At 40.3% G+C, this 27,746-nt stretch overlaps 1 protein-coding gene across 1 annotated transcript; it reads right to left on the bottom strand.

Moving 5' to 3' along the window:
* Positions 1 to 5,697: 5,697 nt before the first annotated feature.
* CLTRN (collectrin, amino acid transport regulator) lies at positions 5,698 to 26,071 on the bottom strand. Its single transcript, XM_035542208.2, has 6 exons — positions 26,005 to 26,071; positions 25,554 to 25,612; positions 20,672 to 20,757; positions 14,439 to 14,555; positions 11,479 to 11,673; positions 5,698 to 7,300 (listed from the first exon to the last, which is right to left on the bottom strand). Exons 1-6 carry the CDS (start codon positions 26,069 to 26,071, stop codon positions 7,144 to 7,146), a joined length of 681 nt encoding a protein of 226 aa, XP_035398101.1. The 3' UTR covers positions 5,698 to 7,143.
* Between the last annotated feature and the right edge of the window lie 1,675 nt (positions 26,072 to 27,746).

The following is a 27,746-nucleotide window of genomic DNA, read 5'->3' as shown; positions in this document are numbered from 1 at the left end:
AGGCTCATTCACCAGTTTGCCAGTTTTCCCCTCTGCCCCTTGGGTCTGCAGCACGAGCCGTGGCTCCCAGCTCCTCCCAGTCCCCTTGGTCTGTGTTGTCTGACATCTGCTTAAATAGCTGCCCACCGCTATGTTCAGCTGCATCCTGACTGTTAGAGCTGTTTCTGCCTCACCACTCGTGCTGCTGGCTGAGCTGTGCTGTGAAACTAGGGCTGACAACAGAAATGCATTTAGGGCATGCCTCAATAAGAAAGCACTGAGTTGCATATTGGGCAAAATAACATAAAATACCATTATCAGGCCATTTTTTTTTCCAGGCAGGAGTGCAGCTTAAGCTCTCTCCTATACTTCACCTTCTGCCTTTCTGCCCAATGCATAAGAGATGGACATAAGCATTACTCAGGGACTGATCTGCATAGAGGGGCTCTGAGGGTCTGGGTGCCTGGCCTGGAGCATCCCCTGGGAGGACGAGCAGCCATGGGAAAAGCTGTCCCACTGCCCACACAGGGCTGCAGCTGCCCTGCTTCTCTGCTGTTTGCCAAAGAGCAGTTCATGTCAGTTAAATACCTGGCAAATCCTTGCTCTGAGGAGTAAAGTAGCTTTGTAGAGGCAGAGATGGTCCGGATGCAGCAGCGGTGCTCGAAGAGGGGCTGTGCTGCCTCAGCGTCTCCTGGGCATTGCTCGGGAGCAATCCCACAGCCTATCCCTCATCCTCATGTTCCAACTTGGGGGCTGGGCAAATAGCCCTTTTAATCCCCAGAGCAGCCTGTTTCCCACATGAGTAACCCTTCTGCATGCATGGCATCAGACAGCTCTCAGACAAAAGCCCCTGCGGCCAAGCCAGGGGCAGGGTGCTGCATAGCCGAATCCCGGTGACTGCCTGAGGCTACACCTTGGATAACTGACTGTACCCCCGCAGCCTCCTGTCCCAAGACAGGCTGTTTCACTCCCTGGAGTTCAGACCTAAAGAAAAATTGTTGCTTCTGCCACTTCTCCTTCTTGTTCCAAGGGAGGCATGGGCTGATGGCTGTTTGAAGCGTGCTCAGCATCGCCAAGGAGGCAAGCACCTGGTGGGCAGGAGCACAGCCTGCATCTGAAAACATCAGGAGATGTGGAAAGATGCTGGCAGCTGCCTGAAGCATCAAGAAACTGAAGTGTTTTTGCAAGTTTTAGGACAAAGCATTGAAGCTGAGTGGCTTTCAGAAAGGCAGAGAATATCTTACAACTAGCCAGGTTGAATCAGGATGTTATGAAGTGTCCTGCTTTGTACTGGGAAAGGCCAGTCATATCGAGACCATACGTTAAGGAGACAGAGAAGCAACCATGAAGGATCACAGTATGCTGTAATCCTTACACCTTGCAATTACAGAAAGCCATCTTGCTGTAGCAATGAAGGGGAAGGTGTTGATCCTGTGATATGCAGCTTTCTCTCTAGGCAACCAGTGTTTCTCATTCCGTGCTCTCTAAGGAGGAGGTGAGTGGTCCCACTTCATTTTAAAATGCCCATGTGTCCATACATCAGCGTCTGCATTGTTGTTTAGATACAGCATTAGTCCAAAGTCTAAAAATCCCATTGGTCCACAACTGATAAAGGCTACATACGGTAATCAGTAGTAATTAAAATCTAAACGATAGGAGAGCAGCAGAAGCTGATGGAGGGATAATACCAGAACAGAAAGGAGCTCATGCCATTTCTCAGAATTAATGTTTTCTTTTTAACCATTGCTGAAGCTAATAAGATGCTTTGACAGCTTCATGTTGTCCTCTCTAAGGGAAAGGGAAACACAGCAGGAAGAAAGAGGACTGACTAGCAAAATCAAACTTTTCTGTATTATCTCAAGTCAAATCTGTTTACTACTAAAGCTGCTGACTTTGCTAAGAACAAGGTTGAACCCATATTGTAAAGATGTAAGTCCTCCACACCATTTTATCTTGGTCAGAAATGCAAACATCAATCCAGCCACAGAATATCAAGCTATAAATGCAAGTGCATTATGGTAAGTGCATCCACAGTGCTTAACATAATCACAAAACTGAGCATACCGACAAATTTCTGCTGGCAAGTGCGTGCCACTGATCGCTGTCGATGTACTTTAGCTTTATATAATTTGAAATCTGCCAAGTTTAGTCCTTCAAACTGGACATATCTAACAGTGCAAGTTTTCATTAGCAACTGTCCAGTAGCTTAGGAAGCTGCAGTGTCATTCTATTGCATACATCTCTTCTTGCATGCCACATTAAAAGGAAACAAAAACAATGAGAGGCCAAAAGAAACTGCTCATAGAAAACCAAGCACAGATTGCTCATTGCTAATGGATTGCTGACAGTTGGTCAATTTTCTATAAAAACCTGGCACATTTAAAAGAGGTAATTTCATAAGTCACAGGTTACTGTGTTGGTGAAATGACCAAATGTCTGAGGGCATCTGAGATGTGTTTTTAAGAGTATCTAGAAAAATAGACACCCACTTTTTATTTGGAGCAATTTTAGACCTGTTTCACTTCTGCCCTAAACTTTAAAGTAAGTCTTTTCTTCTTTCCTTTTTTCTTTTCTTTTCTTTTTTTCTCTTTTCTTTTTTCTTTTCTTTTCTTTTCTTTTCTTTTTTCTTTTCTTTTCTTTTCTTTTCTTTTCTTTTCTTTTCTTTTCTTTTCTTTTCTTTTCTTTTTCTTTTCTTTTTTCTTTTCTTTTCTTTTCTTTTCTTTTCTTTTCTTTTCTTTTCTTTTCTTTTCTTTTCTTTTTTCTCTTTTCTTTTCTTTTCTTTTCTTTTCTTTTCTTTTCTTTTCTTTTCTTTTCTTTTCTTTTCTTTTCTCTTTTCTTTTCTTTTCTTTTCTTTTCTTTTCTTTTCTTTTCTTTTCTTTTTTCTTCTTTACCTTTTTCTTCTTTTCTTTTTTCTTTTTCTTTTTCTTTTTCTTTTCTTTTTTTCTTTTTTTTCTTTTCATTTTTCCTTTCCTTTCCTTTCCTTTCCTTTCCTTTCCTTTCCTTTCCTTTCCTTTCCTTTCCTTTCCTTTCCTTTCCTTTCCTTTCTTCACTTTTACTTTCCTTTCTTTTCTTTGAAAAACTTTTATTTGAAAAAGAGTTTTTCATGGAAAACTCTTCCTGTCAAGATGTGATAATCTTGCTTGGTCAAAACAGACACACAAGTTGTCAAACGAGAAGCTCTAATGCTAATGCAGTCATTTGCATTCATTGTGGAAATATTTTATTCCAACAGTGATGAAGGAACAAGATCTGAGTCTTGCCCTGAGGCTCCTTGTGCCCACATCACCCTTCTTTTTCATGAACAGTGTCAGAAACAGTGAACTAGCTTCAGCTGTCTCCCCTCAAAATGCAGAACAAATGAGGCCCTTTGTGAAGGCATAGTCAGGAAAGTGTTCTTCATGGAGGCCAGTGTGACAGAAGCAAATGTCACACCTGGAAGAATAAATAGGAGCATACAGTCTGCAAGAGGGACATGAGGGAACCCCTCCAGGATCTTCAACACCAGCAGAGCCTCAGGAGGAATACTGCATCCAGGCTTGAGTACCAGAGTGCAAAGTGGGCTAGTAGGGAAACATTTAGAGAGGAGTGCTGCAGACAGGCCACACCTCCAAGGACTTTGTGGAGGATGAGAAGCAAATGCTGAGGTGGCAGGACAGGCTTCAACCTGTTTTTGTCCAACGCAGAGTGAGTGTCAGCTTGTGGGATAGAGTTAGATTTCCTTAAAGCAAGTGGCAGAATGGATCTGGTAAGGTATTTAGCACAGCTTGCACACAGCTTGTCATCTTCCCTAAATAACTGAGTAGATGAATAAGGACACTACTAATTTCATTCACACAGCCAGTCCATGGTCGATGCAATGCTCAAAGTTCTGCACAGGAAACAGACGTGTCTAAATTTACCCAGTCCCCAGTCTACGGGCAGCATTTTAGAGTTCCTGATGTCTCCAGTGCTCCAAGCATGTAGCTAATGAGTGGCAGTGCAAACAACTTACTTGTGCATGGTTTGTGTTTCTTCTAACCCACACATCAATACTGTCTCATAAGTAAGCTGAACAGAACTGCAACGTCTTTCCTAAAATGTCGACTCACTGGGGATGTGGAGCTAGTGATAAACATTGCAGATCTTCTTCAAACAGAACTTCTCTGCCTTTACTGCCTAATTTAACTGAATTTTCATTTTTTCTCTCCCTCTCTTCTCAAATGCAGCTCTTGAAAATAAAACAGTTCTGTCTGGGGCACACCACGTCCCTTTGAGGAAATTCATTGGCTCAGCACAAATGTAACTGAAAGCAGACTGACTCATTGCTTTCAGGAAGTATTTTACCATGTATTCTATGTTGCTTGTTTCTCACTTTTCTGTTTATTATCGGGCCTTTCGATGGCAGGTGATTTAGAGAAAAAAGCAAAACTTACAAACAGTGAAAGTTACATAAAACCTCTGGGCCAGATCCTCAGTGGATATAAATTGTCTTTGTACCATTTGCAGGTTCAGGAGAACAGGCTTTACCAAATCAAAGTGCTCTTTGTTTTCTAATAGGTTTCTGCTGCACAGGGAGAGTAGAAAAGAGATTTGTTTCTTCTGTAGCACTGTGCCCTTGATTAACCTCATTTGCAGGAGCTATTTCAGTTAAAAAGCTAATACCAACACTGACTTCTAAGTGTTGCTGTGTGATACCTGCCTGTTCATGTATCATTTACTTCTCTCAAGCCATTTTCTGTCAGCACAGATGCAAGCAAGATGTATGCTGTAGCTGAATTCCATACCATCATTAGCAGAAAATTACACCAAACTGCTATAAAGTAATTACACTCCTAAGAGGTGAGCCAGGAGGAAGTCAGTGATTAACTGTGTACCACCAGAGTCAGCCTACACCACTTGGTATTTTGTTCAGAGGCTTTCAATCTATTTTCCAATTGCTGGCTAGTGCCACGGGCTGAATCAAACCTTCAGTCGGGCCCTTCTTCATACCGAGTGAATTTTATTCCGGTCCCGTATAGCACAGCACAGGATAATAGTAATTTTTAAACGGTAGCTTGAGGTTGCTCTTGCACCACTAAGCTCTTCTTACTGAAATCTTTCAGAGGCTCTTGCAGAGGTGCTGCAGTTACAGCCATCCATTGTGGTCAGGCTGCAGCCTAGCTATCTGTCATACAAAGAATGTGAAAAGCGCAAAGGTTTAGAAATGATGTGATCTGAATTACCTACATAAAACTCTGCCTGAGTGAAAGACCTTGGAGCAATGACTGAGGAAGCAATAATAATACCATACTCTGTATCTTCCCTCCAAATGATCTCAAACACCGGTAAACTTAACCTTTGGCATTCCTGTGAGAAATACATCTCCATGTTGTTGACGGTAATTTGAAGCACCGAGATGTTACCATTAATAACTGAGGAGTGAGCGGCATACCCTCTGGGACACAGAGAAGGCATGGTCCTCGTCCAGAGGGGCCCGCTATCAGGACACTGAAGACAACAATCAGAAAGGAGACCAGGTGAGGCAATTGATCTGTGGGCTCCATAGTTTTATTTCACATTTTGCCCTCCTCTCCCCCTCCCTCTCCCAGCTTTGAGTTCCACCCTCTCAGTCTCCTCCCTTCTGCTCGCGGTTTCCCCGATCTCCTCCCCATTCCTCCCGTTCTGCTCACCCCGTTCCCAAGAGCCAGAGACAGGTCAAATGGACAAACAAAGATGATACAGCCAAAATGCCAAAGAATTTGAACCATGGGAGATGAAAAACCTTCTCACCCTTCAGGACACTGGAGGGTCCTTTACGAGGAGCTTTTACCCAGTTTTACCCTGTTCCTGCGGGTGAAGGATCCAGATGCACAGAATAACCTGAATAAATAAGTGGGCTTTCTAATATTGCCTCCAAACTTGACACTGAAAATGAGATGGTCAGATCCTACCTACAGTGGTGCGGGCAGCTCTTTGGTGACTGCAGATACCATATTTTTCTTAACACACTTCCATTCTTTGTGCAGTTACCCACACAGACAACTCTCCTTCACTCAGGCCTAATATTTCTGAAATCAGTAAGAAATTTATTACTGGTTTCAATGGGAACAGGCTTAGGGCACAGACAGCCTATTTTGCGTGCGTGACTGATGTCAAAGTAATCCAGCAATGCAATTTAAGGGCTGGTATTTGGTGCCTTCAGCTTCCAGCCACATAGGAAATCCAGGTCCGAATGCTCTCTGCTGACTTACCACAGCCTACACATTATCATCTGGGTAGGACGCATGAAGACCAGTAGCCGGTGTTACAGGTGCTGGACCTTTTCAAAAGCTACCCAGCTACCACATGAAGTGTTCAGCTGACCCTGGGTTCACTACGTCCCTTGGAAATCTGCTCTAGTTTTATTATTAAAAAGCTTAAAAAATTTTCAAAGAATTGCAACATGCCCTCATAAATTTAATGAGAGCCGGACCACTAACTACAGGCTACAACTTTGGAAAATCTCCCCTTTCTTCCAACTTTTAAGCTCAACAAATTTTAAACTTTTGCAACTTTTAATTTCCAGGTCATGTAATCTGTGACTTTGTAAAGTGAAAAACCTGTTTAGTACCAGATCTTTGCTAGTCCTAATGCTGTAGTTGACCCCACCGCTTTTTAACCTGCTCTTATGGAGGCTGTGAAAGCTTACTTTTTTGTCCCCAATAAACTTAAACTTTCATGCACTGATCACTATTCAATCCAAAAGCATACTGTGGATGAGCAAACAGAAGTCAGCTTACAGAGAAACTTTTGCATATGGCTTAAAAGAAAGCCCAGCAAGGATTGACAATGATAGATGATCTCCCCTGTGACATTCAAGAATAATGTAGTTTCACATTTACATTAGGGAAAAACAACTAACAGACACACTTAAATAATCATTAAAAATTAAACGCTTGACATAACGCAGATTTCAACCCTGTTTTGCCACACATCTTTTAGAAATCATTAATGGATATCATTTGAGGTCTTCTCATTTGCTTCGCTCATGAACAAAAGCTTTGTAATGGAGGTTCCTGTGTATCTGTTATCAGCAAAAGGTTCTCTCGAGGGAAATTAAGTGAAAGGACATTTTTCTTGTCTTCATGTTTGACATTCAGGAGTAGTGACGAGATAAGGTAGGCACGGGAGTCTTTCAAAAGAGCGCCAGATAGCAATGGCAGCATTTCATAAGGATGTGAACCGTTCATCATCTGCTGAAAAGACTCCGTTAATGTGGCCTGCTTTTAAATCCAGTGTTTCGCAAGGAATCCCATTTTCTATTGTTATTGTTACTTCGCCTTTCTCTTCTAAATTTTCTGTCTCTGTTGACTCTTTATTCTTTCTAAAAACAAGGAAGAGAAAATTGTCTTATTCTATTGACCTGCAGCACTCCACCAAGCTTTCACAGACAGAAAACAGCACATTTAGTTAGAAGGTCATTGTAGGTTACGTACTGAAAGGCATCGTCTGGCGCAGAGGCTCCCCAGTGTCATTTGCTCTTACATCAACTTTAGCTGTGTTAGCTCACAACCACTTTTACGTGCGAAAGCAGGCAGCTACCTGCACAGCCTCTGCTGCTGTAAATACACCACTGAAGGGGGGAGGCCTTCCCTTCCTGGGACTGGAAACTTTGGTTTAGTGGTTCAAGGTCAGGACTGGGAATCAGAAAACCTAGGGTAAATGCGTTTTAAATATGTTATACATATCACTTGGGCTCCTTGTTCTGTAAAATGACTGGAGGTTGCAGGAGCAAAAGCTGGTGCAAGAGAAAAATAGAAAAAAAAACAAACCTCTGAATCTGTTTTTTGCTTGAAGTCAGGAAGGACTGCGCTACACATCTACTCTGGCCCTGTTGTACATGTCATAGATTTCACCCAATGATGTGGATAAATTAAAATATACTTTAAGAAACAGATCAGCTTCTGACTAAAGCCTCTGCTGGTGGAGACTTGAGTGCCTTCAGACTCCTTGACAATCTTCTCCAGAAGTTAGGCACTCTTCCAACCTAGTGTCTTTTTATACTTTTGTTTTCTAGACTAAACAATTTCATGGGTTTCACTTTCCTGGCTACAGTTCTCATGACAACCATATTAAAATAATTAAATAAAATTATCTTAAAAAAAAAAAAGAAGAAGAAGATGTAATAGAGAAGTATCAGTCAACATGTCACAGTGTTCCTTCAATTCCAGATTTATTCTGACCTTGAAATCTACTAGTTCATAGTTGAAAAACCTGCTGTACTTTACAGCCTGCAGCATCAGCGGTTTCAGAGGATAAGAAACTCAAAGGTCAGCTCCACCACTTCTTCCTATCCCACAACACATACTGTAACAATCTGACTCAGGACAATCATAGCAGCCTGACTCAGTATAATTTCGAATAATAGTGATATTAAGAATAATAAAATGTTATTGGCCTTTGGCAGATTGTTGGCGTTACAGGCTTGCTAGAAATAAATGTAGGGATGGTACTGGAAGCCTCTGACCTCTGACTGACTTACCTGCTCTTACAGGGATGAGAGTTCTTTAATTCAAAAAGTGTGGGCACAGAACATAAAGAAAGATGGTTACTAGGGTGCACATTCAAAAGAAAAGAGAGGAATAGAAGAGGTGTGTAACTTGTTGCCATAGAAATTCAGAGAAGCTAAGAATTTCTTAGTCCAAGGAGAGACTCAACAAGTCAAGGGAAGATAAAACATTGTGGGTTACTCAGGACATGAAGACCAAATCCATCGCAGGAAGGCCCCCAGCTGCAAAATAGGTGCTGGGTGAGTAACAGAGGGAAGCGTTTGTGTGCTCACTCTGTCCTTACTCTTCCCAAGGCAAATGTTTTTGGTCTTTGCTGAAGATGGGATTTTGGAGGTAGGGCTGTCCTTCAGTCTAACACACCATACACAGTAAAGGATGAATAGAATAAAATAGAATAGAATAGAATAGAATAGAATAGAATAGAATAGAATAGAATAGAATAGAATAGAATAGAATAGAATAGTTCAGTTGGAAGGGACCTACAAAGACCATCAAGTCCAACTGCCTGACCACTTTGGGGCTGACCCAAAGTAGGGTCCTGCCCTGAGTAGACACCAAATCTATACTAGTAGAGAGGGAGGCGTCTTACTGCTATGATGACAGGAGAACAAACATAAAGTTGCAAGATAACGTGTCTGATCCAGTTCACTGTAAAGTAAATGGCTACAGTCACATGGAGCTCTGCTAATGATTGGAAACTGCAGGCAGCTGTGTGGCTTGGATTTTTACATGTTGGCAGTGATGCACAGTGAAAACCTAATTAAGAAAATCTTCCAGTTCAAGAAATGACACGTGAGTCTAACTCATTAAGGAAGCTCCATTAGAGGCCAATCATGTGCTTCCTTGATACCCTGTGTGTGAGCAGGCTGAAGCACTCCCTTTTGTGCTTATTTGAATTAAGGTATTTAACTGGTACTTTAAAGGCCAGTAAAGACAAAATGCCAGGTTTATGAGAAGTCAACATTGTCCTTGGGGCCAGATTTCCAACATAGCTTACTAGGCAACATAGCTGTCACTGTGTCAGGTCTGGTCAGGTTTCCAGGAAAACTCATTACTGGTTTTGCTGAAGTCTTTTCACGACTTATCACATACTTCAGTGCCTGAAGAAGAGATGAGCACTTTTGAAATTCTCTTCTCTAATGTCTGGCTCTTCTATCACGAAGCCAAATAGCTCAGACCATCCATTTTACCTCTCCAGTCTTTCCAACAGTAGACAGAAAAAATACATACTTGTTTTACTCTCTCACTCCCTCAGCTCTGCCTGCAGATGCCATTGAGTTGAAAGGAGGGTTAGAATTCAACCATGGATAACTCTGCTCTCAGGAAAGGCTATGCATAAAGACAAGGTAGGGAAACAGAGGAGGGAGTGAAAAGGCGCCTAACAGAACTGTTCAAGCTCAGCTGAGCTATTCTGTAAACAGGAGGGAAAAATGTTGTCTTTTAGCCTGATATAAAGTACAAAGGATTATTTTAGCTAGAAAAATCATGGCTATTTAGCATAATTTATTTATATTACACTCATCTGAAATGTTCAGTGACCCCCTTTGAGCTAGGTGTTTTATAGACTCACAGAGCCATGATACTACACAGATACACTGAGGGTAAGTATGGGCTTCAGGAACAAACAGTCCTCCAGTTTTACAGATGAGGTTGCCTAGGTTCAGGGGATAAAGTAACCTGAAGGTTATGGAAGGTTGTGACAAGGTTCAAACTACATGATCTCAAAGTGTCTGCCCTAACTCAAAGTACTGTTTGTTGAATTTTGCTTTTTGATAATAGAAAGGGGGGGGTCACAAATTCGTGCAACTTTTCTGAATGCAAAATATAACCGAAGGGATTCAGACTACCCATCTCTCTATGAAAACCACTTATCCCTCACAAAAAGTGCTGTTCCTCTGAGGTCTTTTAACGTTGCTTTTTGAGGTGATAAGGAGGCAGAAAGGAAAAAATCTCTGCAACATACTGCTTTTCACATGTGAATCCATTGCCCTGATATATCTGGGGATATAGTCCACCATACATTCAATAAGTTTAATATCATCTAGTTGTCAAAACAATTTACCTTTTTTCAGCTCATCTCCTGTTCCAGTATGATCCTCTTGCTGATGTCAGAACTTTACATTAACCTAACCTTCATGGCAGCCTAAGTCATGGTAGAAGCTCAACTATTTCTTACTTCCATGGCAGGATCTCAGCTCAGATGAGAAATTTCCATTCCTCATGCCCAGCTCTGAGCTAACAGCGATGGTGGGATCAAAACCTCAACTAATCTCTGACCCACTTCAACCCACTCGCACTAGGAAAGCATGAATAACCTTCTCTGTTTCACCACTGCTGCCAGAGGGCAGAAAATGAGTGACAAAGGGAGTATCTCTCTCTCTTACCCTACTGCCAAAGTTTAGGCACCTAGGCTGGTGAGATGTGGTCATGAACCTCTGAAGGGTTAGGTTGCTCAGACTCATCAGGATGTGAACAGAAGGTGAGATGAGGCACCATCTCATTGGGCAGGCCTTCTTCAGCCATACCTTAACCATTACTGTGTCCTCTACTTAGGCTTCTCAAATTGCAGCAGCACTTTTTCTACCCTTGTCAGTTTTTGACACTATGGCCTTGGAGGGGGCACAGTCACTGGCGGGCTTCTCTCCCTTGGTAGCTATTTGGCTACTCTGTGAGAGGAGATTCACCTACAGCACACTAAATCTTGAGAAAAATGACAACAAAAGTCTGTGTAAAGCTATTGTCTCTACTTAGATGACCTCCAGGATCAGGCTGTTGTCCTCCCTGTTTCCCATACCCCAGCATTACTAAGGCATTTAGTTCACAGTTAAAAAAATTTAAACCCTACCCTCAGAAAAGGACACAAAGGCTACCTTTACCTATGGATGGAGCAAGGACACAGCTATAATTTCTCTGAGGCAGATTTGAAAAGCACAACCAACCCAGCTAACTTAATTTGCCAGTATGTAGTTAGAAGAAAAGCTAAGCTGCTTACTTCTTGCGCTGTCGAATCCCTGCAACAACGAGGAAAACAATTCCAGCCACAATGAGACAAAGAACAACACCAAATACTATAAGCCAGACAGGTGTGGAGGGCTCAACAGGAGGTGCTAAAGTGGAGGATATCTTCAGGAACTGCAGCGTTTTGTCACTCAGTAGGAAGGCATTGTTGATTCTGTTCCGGTTCATCCTTCATAAAAACAAAAAGCATCACAGCTCTTTAAAAAGGTATTTTATAAATAAAGAGGATAGAAGAAAAAAAATATTTTCATGTGTGTGCTGCAAGTCTGTCAGGGTTGAATTTGATCCAGCATGATGTTGGTAGGATTACACAACCTTCACTTTAGCACAGATCCTGTCAGTAATCTATAGATACCCACATGCTTACAGGGTTTTGAATACCAGACTTCCTTATTTATTTATCTGAAAAATTGGAAAATACAGATGAGACTTGAAGTACAGTATTATTAATTGTTTCTGGTTTGGACCACATGCTGAAGATTTGGCAATCTAAAATGGTGGCTCTGTTGTCTTGTTTATGAGACATTCAAGGATAGCGTGGGACTGGTGGAGCCACTCTGCAATGCTCAGACGATTTTCTTATCAGAGCCCCTTGGTTCCACAAACTGAACTATCTTACATGTTATAGGCATGTACATCTGCTCTTGCTGCTGTAGATTTTCTTAGATCCACAAGGCACTGGTTATTATTTGGTCCAGAAGAATTCACCCCCATTGCCAATATACCTTTCTTCCCTGTAGGATGTATCTAATGAATTGGTACTTTGCACATGTTTTCTATTATGAGAAACAGTAAGTCTGAGAAATACATTTTTTCAAATGAATAGTACAACTGCTACCCTTGAATGGATATCTTCACCCACATTCATTACTTTTGAGCATTTGCAGTAATTTATGGATCTGAATCTAAGCAGTCTCAAAAGTATTTAGCAGTATCTTTCATTAGCTTTTGCAAAATATTTGAAAATGTTGAGAAAATTTATTACACATACTGGTGTTCAGAGATTTTGATTGCAGTTGTATGATTCACATCATCTCTTTCTTTCATACAATTAAATTAATTTACCATAGAGCAAGTATTTCCTAAGTAATATTTCCCATAAGATATATGGGAAACAAAGGTAAAATTTTGAAAACTACTCTTCTTGGAAATCATCATGTTGACTATCTCTTAAGCAGGAAGTTCTTACCCTTAACGGAAAGCTAGCATTCCTGGAGAGGACTGAAAGCCATGGCATATTATAAGACTCATTATATGGTAAGCCACCTGTGATTTAAAGAGATTTTCACCCTTATTGATATAAATGGTTCATTGCGAGCAGCTAAAGTAAGCATTGTTCTCCCTCCTCTAATGGCTGGAGTTACAGACTTATGTGCTGAAAGACATGTGGGTAACTACAGGTGCTTATTGTGTTATATATCCATGTATATTTGTGCAAGATCTTGGGAACCATACAGAGCTCTGAGAAGGTTTGCCTTCCTCTTTGTTCTTAGGTTCTGGAGAACCTCATACAATAAAATCCTGGTCCTCAGTAGCATTCTTACATGATGCTGTACTATACAAAGAATTAGAATAATGGTTTAGAATGGAAGCCTTCAATCAGAAGCAATTGAATTTTCAAATATGAAGCTTTATAGAACACTTTAATTCTTGTTTCTGTGTTAGGTAGGAATTACAACTTTTTAAAAATAGCATACTCTTTTTTGGGTGAGAGACAACAGCTAAAAAAACAAACATGCTAGAATAGTATCCAATTTCTCCTGCAAAGAGGGCATATAAAAGACTTAAGTAAACCAGCTTATGCTACTGAATGATTCAAAGAATAACAGAAATGAAAAGGAAAAAAAAAATCTGCATTCCAGCACTCTTAGAGAGCTTCAGTGAATAAATAATCTGCTTCCTCCACTAATGCTATGAAACTATTGTTTGGTGTCTCTGTAGGAAACAGTTTAATCTACTCATAAGCTTAAAAGTTAATCTTTCCAAAAGAATGCATACTCATTCATCAGGAATTAGGCATTACACCTCCATAGAGATAACGTGAATTTTCAAGACAAAGTACAGAATGTCTAAAAACAAAGAGGTCTGTTTTCCACTCAGTGCTTGAGAAAGATATGTGAGTTATGCTGCCTGTGGGAGTCATCCCCATAAACCCCTTTCGTAGTTTTAATAGACCATTGAAGTCAGTTTTTTCCCTCTTCAACTCCACACTCTTGCTTTTATTGGCTACAGAATGTGATATTGAGTAGAAAGTGAACTGATTTGTACCACACGGTATTTGTACAAGTAATGCTCAACTACTGTAGCAACTAGCATTCCAAAAAGAGCTGGAATGAGAATAATGTGAGTACAAGGTTACTTAAGCCAAGCTGGGACACAGCCAGCTCTTCTCATGAATAGCTCACATGAGCTCTTCTCATGTGAACATTGACTTCTACAGGAAGCCTGAAAAACTGTACTTGATGAGAACCTAAAGGGAGCCTGTGGTCACTAGTCCTGGTGCATGCAGATGGACGTATGACATGCAATGAGCATGAAATGATATAAATCCCTCACAAAAAGGATGGAATTCTGTCATCTGAGGAAGAAGGCTTTCTCACAAATGTAGCAGCCGGATGCCAGCAGTGCTTCTGCCATGCACGGGATACGAAATTACAGTTTGGGCTCTGGGAAGGGGTCTAGCTTTCATCCAAAGCTCCAGCATTAAGAGAGACTCCTTCCACAGTTATAATCCCAAGGTTCACATGCTTTGAATTCTGTGGGCCTTTTAAAAATCCTGCTAATCTTACACGCCTGAAAGAGTACTGACCCCTTGGTGTTTTAACTACTTCAATTAGTTCGTCCTTAAAGAGGCAGAGTGCTTATTCATGGCCCTGAGAGAGAAAGCATCCTCAGTCAGCAAGAAAGGAGAGACTGCAGAAGCAGTGACTGTACCTGATGGCTGCCTCTATCTCGCTTCCTGGAACAGTTGTTGTATTTTTGGAAGAATCCGTGACCACAAACCAAAATGACACCCGATCCGTCACATTGCAGAGCAGCACATTGGAAATTCTACAGATGGTTAAAAAAAAAAATTAAAGAAACATGGGATTAATTATTGAAATATTTCAGATTTTCCTGAAATATTGCTTTCATCTAAGGGGGAATAATCTTCTAAAAAATGTAACGGTTAATGCCCAAGGAAGAAACACCACCCACTGCATTTCCCATTTCCCGATATGATTGAAAATATGTAAGCTTATTGAAACCAAAGTTGAACCCGCAAATGAATTTCTGAATCTACTACAGACCTGTCTGGTCTTGGACATACATTTAGTGTAATAAAACAGAAAAATAAATATTTGTGTCTTAATCATCTGGGCTGTGAAAAAAAAAAAAAGCCATATAATGACATAAACACATTGATGAAATAAGAATTTTATTTTTGACAGCCAGTGCTACAGGAGCCAGACATGGGCGATTCCCCATACAATCTTCAAGTGTGTGCAGTCCTTCTACAGGGTACACTTTCAGGAGAGAGGAGAGGAGGTCAACAGGGAGGAAAGAGCAAAGAAATTGGTGTTATTCTTTTTAACATCTTTCTGCACTGTCAAGCACAGAGTGGAGGCAAAAAGCTGAATATAAACATCATACTGGCACTGATCTATGCCCTCTAGGATGTGCTACGGCATATTTACTTCATCTGTTTCAAAAGAAGATTACTTGGTTTTATGTGAAGTTAATAGTAGAAGGCTATAGGCATGCAGCTTCTCACAGCATACTATGTAAAAAGTGGGTGAAATGTCTTTAAAATGTCCTTTTTTCAGAACCTTATGAACTTGTAATCTACCACTGATACTAGTAAATGTACTAAATGAACTATAATTAGAAATACCTCGCAGAATGATATCATCATGAGTATTAAAAATAAAGAATTGAAGGCTAATACATGTATAACATAGGGACTGAGAATAGATGGTGCCCTCATGTTCTTCCATTTGTTCCTATTTTATTCACACAACTGAGAAACCAGCCAAACACGCATGCAATATACAGCAATTGCTGTAAATGTAGCATTTATTACAGCATGGCAAGGAATATGATATGCATCATAGAAGTACATCCAAAAACTTGAAAGACAGAGAGCTGGAGAAAGAAAAATAGAAAACAACAACAACAACAAAACATTCTGTATCATTAATAAATAACCCTTTGGCTCAGGATTCAGCTTTCCTGGTCATGCCCAAGCAGTGAGCAGATATTCCAAAAGCCCACGAGCAAGAGTTAGGACTACTTTTATTGCCAGGGAGCAGCCCAGCCTTGGTTCACCTTTGCATAAGGTCTGCCTGGCCACAAGCATAACAAAGCTGCCCTGTCCCTGTCTTGTTGGACCCCACTTGGGGCAACTGGACTTCAAATACTACCTGCTGTTCCGGAGAAGGAGACCCTGCTGTGGGCCAGCAAAGACGAACGCAGCCTCTCTCTTAATTAACTACACTGATGCCCATTATTATCACTGCTTTCAAGGTTTGGAGTGTCCATCATCAAAATGCAAATTTTAACATTTTCTTTCCAGCTTCTGCAATTTCCCAGGGTGACAAATCCCCCGCTGCAAGCAATGACCTGCCACAGAGCTCTGTTTTGTAGTGCCATCTTCTGGCTAATTACAAACTTAATTAAATGACTGCTAACAAGACTTCAGCAGTGGTCTGAGGAGCAGAAAGCACAAAGTAGGAAAGAATGTAAGGTAACAAATGCTGCCCTTAAGTGCATAGTCGCCAGCCAGAAAAAGAAAAAAAAAATAATTTAAAAAAAAAAACTGTTAAAGCAGGCATTGGCTTGTTCACAACAGTTTACTTTGGATATTTTGTAGAAATACTTATTGCTAAAAGCTTTTTTGGGTGGTGGGTGCTTTTTTGGTTCAGGTGCCAGACTGTTTGGATAGGGCAACCTTTAATTTTACAGAGAAGGTATATATTCCACAGAGACATGCAATAAAGTGGAAAGCAATGATTTTGCAGAGCTGGAATACCCACTTTTACCTCTCAGGAACAATGTCAATTTTGCAAATACAGAGAATTTTCTTGGATAAAAGAGGAAAGCCATCCTCTGGGATTTTAAAAGATGTTCACATCAGTTTGCTGGCAACAGTCAGAAGATGAAAGTAGATTTATTCCACTCAAAACAAAAGCAAAGCACAAAAATTACAGGAGGGGGAAAGAAAGTGTCTACTTTTGGCTGGTGGATGACAAACTCTTGCTGACTTCACAGAATATCTAAAAACGTATCTGTGGAGGAAGTTTTCCATCAGGAGAATTTATAACAGTAGGACCTAAATCTTCACGCTGCTGCAGTTCTTAAAACCAGAATTTCTGTGGTGCACTCAGAAACTGGTCCAGGCAGAAAATCTGAGTTCATATGGCTCTACAAATGTTCTCAAAATTTGGTGAGTGAGCAAAGCTCATTCCCCCAACAGAAAGACACATTTGGTGGGCAAAGACTGGCAGAACACCCTGGCATTCTCTACATCCTCAGAGACTCAAACGGACTCTTCATGCTGGGGTCTTCCGTACGTTGCCAAGGCTTTCAGCAGGAGATAGGGCAGTCAGACATCGCTGGGGGCAGTGTCTCCATCTCTGGATGGAACAGCACTGAATCAGTTGGGCAGCAAGACTCATGCTAAGTTACGGAAATTTTGCCTCCTTAATGCCCCCTGTTGTGTCTAAAATCCTTGCCTGATTATCAGCATCTAAAACCCAGCTTCACTGCTGCTTTTCACCAGCGGAATCTGAATGATGCAAATCCTTTCAGGCTCCAAAAAGAATAACACTGTTCACAAGAAGGTCAAAGAGGATTTCATAAACACCAAAATGGACTAGTTCAACAAGCACCAATGTGATCATTCCCTTGCAGCAGGTATGCCCTTTTTTTTTTCCAGCGCTATTTGCACATAGGTTTGATTTGCAGCATGCTGAAGTGTTCAAATCTCCTTATGGGGATTTAGAGGATTATTTAGGGATAAGAAGATCCATCAGAGACTCAAAGGGTGCTGGGTGCCTACAGTGGCTGTAAACTAGTGGGAGAAGCATGGGCCCTGAGTCCCAACTGTCTGTATCTGGCTATCTCTACAAGTTTATTTTGTTGTTCTAAGTGGTCAGAATATTTTTTAGTATCAAAAATGCCTGTCTTAAGAGGACAGATAATGTTGATGAATGTTTTCTGATTAGTTTGTTAGGAAAACTGTATCTTCCTTACATAGAAGTTGGGGGAAGATGTACCAAAAGTAGATCCTTTAATTTGAACATAGGCAAATGTGATCACATTCTTTCTACTCTAAAGATTAACCAGTGTCAGGCCAAAAATAAATGCATATTATTTCAAATGAGTGACAGATTAGGGAAAGCAGGATTGCTAACACAGGCTGTGGACAATTATCTTCTAACACTGGCAGATCAAAGGTTGGCTTATGTAATTCATGAATGTATGTATTGAGAATTAATCAAAAAGCTATACAGAGAGCAAGAAAAAAATTACTTGTGTTTCTCCACTGAACATTAAACCTTTATTTTATCTGTATTAATAATTACTGAGTAATTCCATGGATTGTGTTTTTTTTTTTCCTGTTTCACACAACCTTGACAATTTGTCAAGTCTTTCAAACATTAAACACAGCTCCACGATTTATTAAATTTTAGTTTAGATATTAACTTTAGAGAAACTGAGATACAATGTGCCATCCTGTCCACTCTGAGTGGGACCACTTGGTGGTTACACAAGGGCAGCAGCACCAGCACCAGCTGCTCTTTCCAGCGGCACATTCAGATGCTTGCCATCACAGGCTGGCTTTAATCCAGCTACAGAGCCTAACAAAAGATGACTTTGAATCTCAGACATGATGGGCAGGCTGCAACAATGGTTATGCTGATCCACCAGAAAATTATATGGGGCCTGATCCAGATTGCTGAAGTTAATGACGTTCAGTCTCATGTGGGAGTCAGTTGTGGCTGCTGCTGCAGCGTCGTGGCTTAGAAATTAATGGGATGTTAAAGGGGAGGTTTGTCACATTCTGGTTATGTCCCCGTGCAGAAATTATACTCTGTCAGAAACAGTGTTTGGTTGTAAAAGAGCAGTGGATTTTTCATAAAATTTTCTTTTGTCAAAAATGTTTAACTGACTGGATGCAAAATTTGGGTAAATTTAGATGCTACCAGAATGCAGTCATTGGCAACTTGTTTCTTCTTTTATCGCAGAATAATTGATCATCTTTTACATCTCATGAAGAAAACCTGCTGGCATTTACCTGTAAATGTGCCCATAGTGTAATGTAATTTATTTGCCACAAGTTCCCTCAGTAGATTAAAAATTCTACCTAACATGCAAAGTAGCAGAAAAAACTGCTTTGTGACAAAAGGTATAAGATTTCACTCAGTCTAAAGCTCAGTGAGACTCTTTGGGATCGAGGTTGGGTGCAGCCTGGCACTTACCTAACTTGTAACTATGTGGGGTCCTTGCCTCTGCCCCAGCAAGTTATACTCATGAGGAAGTCCTATACTGTCTTAGAAACAGGAAAAGATGTCCACACCTAGCTGTTTATAAATACTGTACTGACTTCTCCTTTGACAAACTGAATAGCAGGAAATTGTTGACGTGTGCAAGCCCACCTCCAAACTGGAGTAACACTGCCATTACCATATTTGTCCATAGGAAAAGCTGTCTTGGTAGGAAATTGAGCTAAGTGAGCACAAATGCTGTGGTTTTTCAGAGTGGATAAACACAGCTTCCATTAAAATTTTAAGTCCTTTCATACTGAATTTTTCCCATTCCTATACCAGACTTTCTAATATTAGTTGAGCCTGCAGACAGCCACGGTACTTGAAGAGAATAAAGTTCACTGGTGTCTGACACAGGCTTTTTGCCATGTGAAAGCACCATGGATTTGAAGGAAGAGAATAATTTAAAAAGGGGACCTGGGACTAAAATAAATATATGGAAGCAAATCCTTATGGGTCAGAGACTGAATTAAAATTCTCCTTATTTGAAAACCTGAGAAAAAGCCCTGCATAATCACCTTTAATTAGCTTGAATCTTAAATTCATTTTTTGTAAGTGTCATGTTCATTGTGTGCAGTGGGAACATACTTGACTGTTTTTGTTAAGCTCAGCGTAATGGCTCCTTTGCTCACACAAGGCACCTTCTGAGGAACACGAATAAAACAGTAAGGAACCAAACAATCCCATGACGTGGAGGGGGAGCACATCTTCTATTTACGAGAAAGTGCATCAACCACAATAGTCATCATATGACTAAAGATAACTAATGTTTTTGCAATTGTGCACTATGCTTCATCTGATGCAATGACGGCCTAAAGCAGGTTTTTTTTTTGGAAAGTAAATTGAAAACCTTATCCTCATTAGCATACCAGAGCCATAAATCTTTCCTTTAAGATTGAAAAACAATGAAAAAAAAAAAAGGGCCTATAGAAATGCACTCACAAGGTTTCTTGTTTAAGAAAGGGAAGAACACACACACAGAAGATACAGCCTGCTAAATGGTCTGTCTGATCTGGCATCTAATTTCATAAGTAGCAATGATCAGAAGCCTGAGAAGAATATTCAATGCCTTAGGGTAGATTTAATCCCAAAACCAATTAATGGCTGATTTATGTCTGAACAGCAACATCTGAAAATTCTTGATGCTAGGTAATTCAGCAGCTGTAATATTAGGGAGAGAGCACCAGCACAGCAATCCACCTTCCAGTTCTCTGGCTCCGCTCATCTTCAGCACAGCGCTGAAGCTACACGCTGAGCAAATGTGCACCAAAGCTGCTTATTCAAGGATCCACACCGCATTTCTTGACCTTGCCGATGGGCCCCTTCACCTCTTCCCAGTACGGCCTCCAGAAGGTATCATGTCTTACTGCCAGAGTCTGCTAGAGAAAATTGGCACGGCCCCACTGAGAGTGACAGCTGTGCCACTCCACATCAGTGGGGACACTGGTCCAAGGACTGCATGCTGCTTAAGACAGAGAGAGTGATATTTAACATGTATGTGGGTGTCAAAAAAACATACTGGAACAGTCTGCTTTTGGAGGCTGTATATAATGATTTCTACACGTCAGTACAGCAGAGAATGGCCCACTAGGTGCAGCATTGTTAATAGGTATAAGGCAAATCAGAGTAGATGCTTACTGAGTCGTAGTCTTGCTGGAATATCTTCTCATTGTAAAAGCCACCATTGCTTTGAAGAGGTACTCTTCATTTGCATCCCAGGCATACTGTAAAGGAAGACGGAAAATCATCAGTTTCAGCTTCAGTGCTTGCGGTACGGAGGGGGAAAAGAGTCACTGAACTTGGAATGCTATACTGATCAAGAAAATGAATAAATTTACTGGTTGTGCTATGAAAATAAATTCCTGCCTCTTATTTAGTGTGCAAAGATGACTTCTAATGGCTACCGCGAAATGCAATACAAAGTGAAATGAACTTTTCCAAAAACTGAATGAATGGAATGTTTCTGGAAACTGGCCAAACTGGAAATGTAAAACACCTCATGTCAAAGACCAGGCATATTACCAGAATTCTCCCAACACAGCTGCACCAATTGCCTTGACTCTTTTGTTGGATCATCCATGTTAAAGGAGGTTTAAATTCACTCTTAAAGACCAGGCGGTTCTGCCAGAAAATAAAAAAGCTAATGTTGAAGGTAGTCTGTGGGAGCTGGATGCCAGGACACCAGGAAAAAAAAAAAAAAAAAAGAGATTGTGTCCTTATTGCTGCACACTGTTCTTACAACATGAAGATAGACTCAACTGCAAGCTGAAGATAGACTCAGCTACAGGGAAAAATACTACATCACATTTGAGATAAAAGAAAGAGAACAGCACTGTTACTACTTCAATAAAAAGTAAAAATGGTCTCCAAAAACTTTTCTCTGTTGTCTTGATGAAAAATCAAGCTTCTGTAATTTCAGGTTTCTGAGAAAGCTTCCCTAGGTTCCCCTGGGCTTTCATTCCCACATGCAATTCTAATGACCAGCAAGAACTGCACCTATTACATTTTTATAACAAAAGACGTGACAGAGGCATACTGATTGAATTTCCCCTTTCAGCAGATTATAAAGATTAATAGTTTCTTGGAATGATATTAGTGGAGGTTAGAGGCAGCTTTCCTCAGTCAATCAGAACACAAATCTAATCTTTAACTTTCAGCATTAAAAAAATCCTCCCTGTAATCATCCAAAACAGAAAACCAGTGGAGTGGATACTTAATCCTGCTGACAACCTAGACCTACTTTTTCATGGGCCTTTATAACACACTCAAAAAGCATCAATACACGTCAAAAAACAGTAGACAGAACACCACTGAAAATGCCAAATCTTAATTCTGTTTTTTAAATTCTGATTTTGGATGCATGCAGCTGCAACCTCTCTGTAAAAAGGAGGAATCCAACTTCCAGACACCATCCCTCATTTTGCTCTGACATACTGCGGACTGGGAGCCTGAATAGGGAAGGAGGCAGACAGTTAAAGGGCAGAAAGTCACACTGATCATATTTATCATCCCTAAACGAATGACGAGTGGTGAAATGGGCTGAGATACAGTTGGACGGGGACAACAAAGCTGAGAAACAGACAGCCTGAGCAGCATTAAAAGCCAGATGCAGCACTGAGAATCAGGTTTCTGACTCACCACTCTTGCTTTGTGAATGAAGGGAGGTGTAAACCCACTATGATAATGCATGCCAGTCGGGGAACTTAAAGTGAAAACAAAAGAGGGACTGTTTGCATAAAAATATTTAAAAGCCCATAGTTTGAGCCCACTGCACTGATGGAAATGTAACAGTAATGTCAGCTATAGTATTAAAAGAAAAGGAGACAATGTAGTAGAGGAAGGAATACAGATGAGAACCATAAAACTATTTACCATGATTTTAAAGACATCTGTATTTAAACCACAGAGCACAATTTGCAGCAGTAAAAGGGCAGATCATCCTCTTTTTTGTGTGTGGCACTATTGACTGAATCCCTACGTGCCATCTGTAGTCTTTGAGAGCAGGTCCAAAAGGACAGAAAAAGATCATTTGTTATCCAGTGGATTAAACCAGCTGTAGAGGTAATTCCCTCAGATGTATAATGGATAATGATGAAACTCCATTTCATGCTTACATGGACACAAATGCAATACCTGTCCTACATACTATATGTACTTGATATGTTTATGTTTAGTGCACTATATGTATACATGCACAATGCATCATTATGAAGTAGATGGTTTTAGTAGATGAAAAAAAATAATGATGCAGTAGCCTAGAGCTTCTTTAAGACAAAGTAACAAAAAGGGTACCAGCTGAAAGAGTAAGCACTTTAAAACAGACAGAATAAACTGCGAAAAATGGGAGAGGAGACTGGCAGAGAAAACCAAGAAGCACTCAGGGGTCTGCTCTAGTGAGGAGAGGGAGCTGCAGAGTGCCTTCTGGGCAGAAGGGTGAGAAGCCCCAGGAAAACAGGGATGCGACAGGAGGCAGAGGAGATGGAGATGGCTGTGGGCTCCATGTGAACAAGAACCTCTGAACATGACTGCTTGCAGGAATATGTGTGGTGGGAAGGCAACATAATTAGGAGGAAGAGGGCGGCAAGAATGCCTTTAAGGTAATAAATGGTACAGACATAGCTGACTGTCAAAGCCAGTCTTTATTGCTTGCTAGTGAAAGAGAAGGCTGTTGAGACAATGGGAAAAAAAAAAAAAAGAGTGTAGATTATAAAATGCTACAGTAGTTCTCTAAGGAAGACAAAATGTAAGTTAGTAGAACAAAATTATAATCTTATAAACTTGCCCTGTGCAACCTGATCCAAATGCAGTGTTGATTTGGCCTTGAGCAGCAGAGGACTAGGGACAACTGAAGGTCTCTTCCCTCCTGAGTGGCTCTACACTTTAATTACCTGGTCCTTGCCTTCAGTATAGCTACACACAAATGGAACATGCTTTCTGGGCCCCATTTGGTGGCAAGACGCTGCACGTACAGCAGCCTTTCTCCCCCTTACCCTCTGCTGTGGAAGCATCCTGAATACGTGAGCCGGAAGGGAAGTGCACCTTCTGTTTCACCTGGCTGCAGCCCCTGATGCGCTAGCTCTTTGACTCTTCTGGTTGAACTAAGAGGCGACACAGAGTTACGCAGGCTTTTCTGTGGACATCACACCTGCACACTCTGGGTGACTCTGGCCCTTTTGAGCTAACTCTCTATGGCTTTTCTAACTCCATGACCAGGAAGCAACCACTGACTCCAGAAGCTACTCATAAAGTTAACACCATCCTCAGAGAGACTCTGTCCGTAAATCACCTTCCTTCTGTTTAGGTTTCCTCCCAATAGTTAGCCAGCAGCGTCTCTGTCTCTGACATTGTTTTCAAGTAACGTGAAAACAGCTAGATACTTACTATATCTTAGCTGCTATTTCCAATCCACTGTGACAAGAACAACATTAAGACACTAAACAGCATTAAACAATAAAAGACTCCCCACTTACTGTTTTTTTCTTGTAATATAAAGTACCTTTAAGATTAATGGTTTGCGTCATACTTTTTTGGGGATGAAAAATAGAAAAATTACAAATGGTCAGACAAATCTCCCTTATTTTACTATAATTTCAGAACTAAAAAACCACTGATAAAGAGCACTGCTGGGAGCTGCAGTTTTTATTCTTTGTTTTGAGCCTAATGTTTTGAACCAAGATTAAATCAAAATATTTGCAGTTATTATCACAAGGTGTTTCAATAATGATTTTGACATATTTTCAACGATAGGATTGCACTATTCCACTAATTTTTAAAACAATCTAGGTTTGCACAACTGTTTAATTAGTCTCTCACCCAAGAGGATTGACTTCAATACCAATTTCCACAGACAAATACTTTAGCATATATCTTGAACGTTTCTTCTAAATGTGTCCGGTTTATGAAGTGCCCGGTGGAATTGGTCCCTGCTACTGTTAAAGTTACCTAATAGTCCAGGGTAGTTTCAGAATGGCTTTTAAGGTCACAGGGAGATTCTCATACCTCCAGTCTCTTCTAGCACGTAATTTATGGTGTTTTGTTTCCCAGGGCTCCTAACAATCAGACATTAGACTTCCAGTGGAGATGACTGTCCAAGACATTTCATATCTAATTTTATTCAGAGCCCTGTAGCACTGCAGATTTGCTGTAAGCATTCAAAACCGAAAATGAATATTGCATTCGGCCATATCTCATAGCTTTTTAGATCAGGAAGGACCATTTGGTCATCTAATTTCCCAAACTCTTGCATATTACAGACCATTATTGCTCACACCAGCACTCGTACATTAAGTCCAAGGACCTGAATTAAGCCAAAGCATTTCAGTCCTCATGAGACTAACCTGTGCACCACAGGCAGAGAAGAAAGGGCACTATCCAAAGCCTACATTAATAGGGAATTGATGAGATATGCTTGAATGATCTCTACAGATCATGGTTGTCTGAGAGCCTGACATAAAATCCCATTTCATAAAGATCTAACTATCTTTTCTTGCTTATCATCTCTGACATGCTTGACTTTACAATTAGCACTCTCAAGAAGAAATGCTTTTCCCAAAATACAGACTTAGATTTATGCAGCGTCTCTCATGCATGAAGTGCAACATCTCTACTGTTTTGTTTTGTTTTGTTTTTTTCAAGAAAAAGAGAAAGAAGAAAAAGGAAAAGGAAAACAGAAAAGAAAAAGAAAAAGAAAAAGAAAAAGAAAAAGAAAAAGAAAAAGAAAAAGAAAAAGAAAAAGAAAAAGAAAAAGAAAAAGAAAAAGAAAAAGAAAAAGAAAAAGAAAAAGAAAAAAGAAAAAATACTTTGACAGAAAATTATCTTTATGAAAAGGGAAGCTTTACACCTCACTTACAGGATGTCATTTTAAGGAGTGGGCTAGCCAAATGCCATGACTTGAGAAAGCTATTACAATTAACACTTCAGAACAAATTGCTTGTGCTGCCTTCAGAAATTTTACAGTGTGTATTAGTTCTTTTTTGGCAGATGTTTAGTTAGGAAGAATATGTGAAGATACTTTACTTACTGCATTATCTCCCAAAGCTGTTTTGATACTAAGGCGTACTTTGAAAGCATTCTGTGCATCTGACACAAAGAGAAGAAAGGCAAACATATATTGATAGTCACCAAGATAGGATTTTAAATCATTTACTTCTCTAATTATTTTACAGATCACAGTTTCTAAATTTGCCCTAATGGATTACCTTGTCAGGAGAACCAGAAGTTACTAGCATGAATAAACGCATCAGCCTTATAGATTTTCAGTCAGGTTTACCATGACCTCTTTAAAATAGGTAAGATCAACTTCTGTACTTAATTTGCAAACTCAGCAAAGAAGTGAATGCTCAGAGTTACCATACTCAACCTGGATGCAACCAGCTAAAATAAAAAACATAAGAAGCTGACAGCTATGTAGGCATAATCTCGTAGCTAAATTTCCCCGAGGAAGAGTGGGAAGCAGCAGCTCCAAAACTTACCTGGCTTGCAGAGCTCAGCACGAGCAACAGTAACTACAGAGAAAGTAAGCAGCAAAACCTGTAACATCCTTTCAGTGTGGAAAAGTTGAGGCAAAAAGAAGTAAGTCTCTGGTGTAAAGCACTCTTAAACTTTCTGTGACCCAGGATTAAAGCATCAGCAGCACAAGTGAGCAACCAAGTAAAAGGTTTAATAATTAACCCCCGTTATTTTAGCTAAAACGGGCACTAGAAACAACTGTCTTCTGTTAGTTATTTACTACCTTTATCTGTAGTAAATGGAAAAAAAAAAAAGCTGTTATAAGGTTTTAATTTTCCTTCTTCCTGTACAGAATAATGCAAAGCATTACACAGTGTTTTTTTGTTTTGTTTTGTTTTTTTTCCCCGCATGTGATTTTAGACACATATACACAGGATGTCTGAGACACCTAATGCCAGACCAGACTGCAACTCTGGTGGCCAGATGCTGTGCTGTTACCCACAGCGCGTGAGGTTCACCTGCACCGATGCTGTGCCAACAAAATCAACTTCTGAGACATTGCTTTGAACTAAGAAAAGTTATAAAGGTGGAGAAGTACTTTCTTGCTGTTGGAGGGTCGCTACAGTAGAAACTGGAATGAGAGAACGTGCAATAGAAGGACTTGATGGGGAAGCATGCATGAATATTGAATAAAGATGTATTCCAGTTTTGTTTGCACAAGACACTGTGTATACACACATGCATACATGTATGGAAATATGTTAATGAGGTACTCTATGCTCTTAGCCAAACATTTTCAAAGACAAAGAAATAAATGCAGAGGAGAATGAATTCAGCAACTGAAATGTCTCATGGAGAGGTGAACAGTCTTTGCAATCTAGGCAGCAAGACAGGATTATTTTATTGCACTCTGCTGCTGTATTCCCCCTGAAGCCATTCTGATTAATGGTTAGTTCCTAAATTGAAGATTTCTTCAAAATTACTTTCAGTCGGCCCTTTAGCACTGAGAAGTGTGTCTTGAGACTGCAGACCCAAAGACCTTTGGTGAAAATATTTTATGTAACTATGGGACTGAATTTATGAAGGACAGTAATCAGTATTTACTACATAAGGATACTTGGACGTTCAGGTAATTGAGAATTTACTGATTCACTAATTTAATCTTTTTTTTAGAAGCCACTGTTAAAGGAATTGATACCCCATCTTTAAAAGTCATTAAACCAAGCCGATTCCTGGCCGTCTGTTTACTCTCTCTAGGCAACCGGTTCCGAGTATAAAACTGTTGGATTTGTTATCTGCTTAGATGTTCAATCTATGCCTATGAAAACAAAAAAGTGACCTATTCATTCCTAATGATGGCTCAAACTAACACACTCTGTCTACGTGCATCAAAAGGAGAGCACTAAAAATGTACAGATGCATGAAAAACTACCATTTTTCTGTAGAATGTGTAATTTCAAAAAATCTAAAAAGACTCTGAGCCTTGTTAGCCTCATGCTAAATTCATGTGCATTGCTTCAATAAAAAGAGCTTGAACTCTGCTCTCCCTGTGGAGGACATACTGCAGTACACGGGAAGATGGTGGAAAAAAAAAGCATTGTTTTCCCACACGCAGATGGAGCTGATTGCCACTGTGATGTGTCGTCACCTCTCCCTGCTGTTGGCCACTGGAAATCAGTTCTTTCCTCAGAAAAACATGGAGCCAGTGTCAAAGTACATTGCAGGCACGCAGCGCCCAGCGGGAACAGCCTCGGAGGGTAAGGCT

This window comes from Cygnus atratus, chromosome 1 (genome assembly GCF_013377495.2).
Source record: "Cygnus atratus isolate AKBS03 ecotype Queensland, Australia chromosome 1, CAtr_DNAZoo_HiC_assembly, whole genome shotgun sequence".
NCBI lineage: Eukaryota > Metazoa > Chordata > Aves > Anseriformes > Anatidae > Cygnus > Cygnus atratus.
Note: the sequence above shows the minus strand (reverse complement) of the source record. Positions and strands in the feature narration are given on the sequence as shown.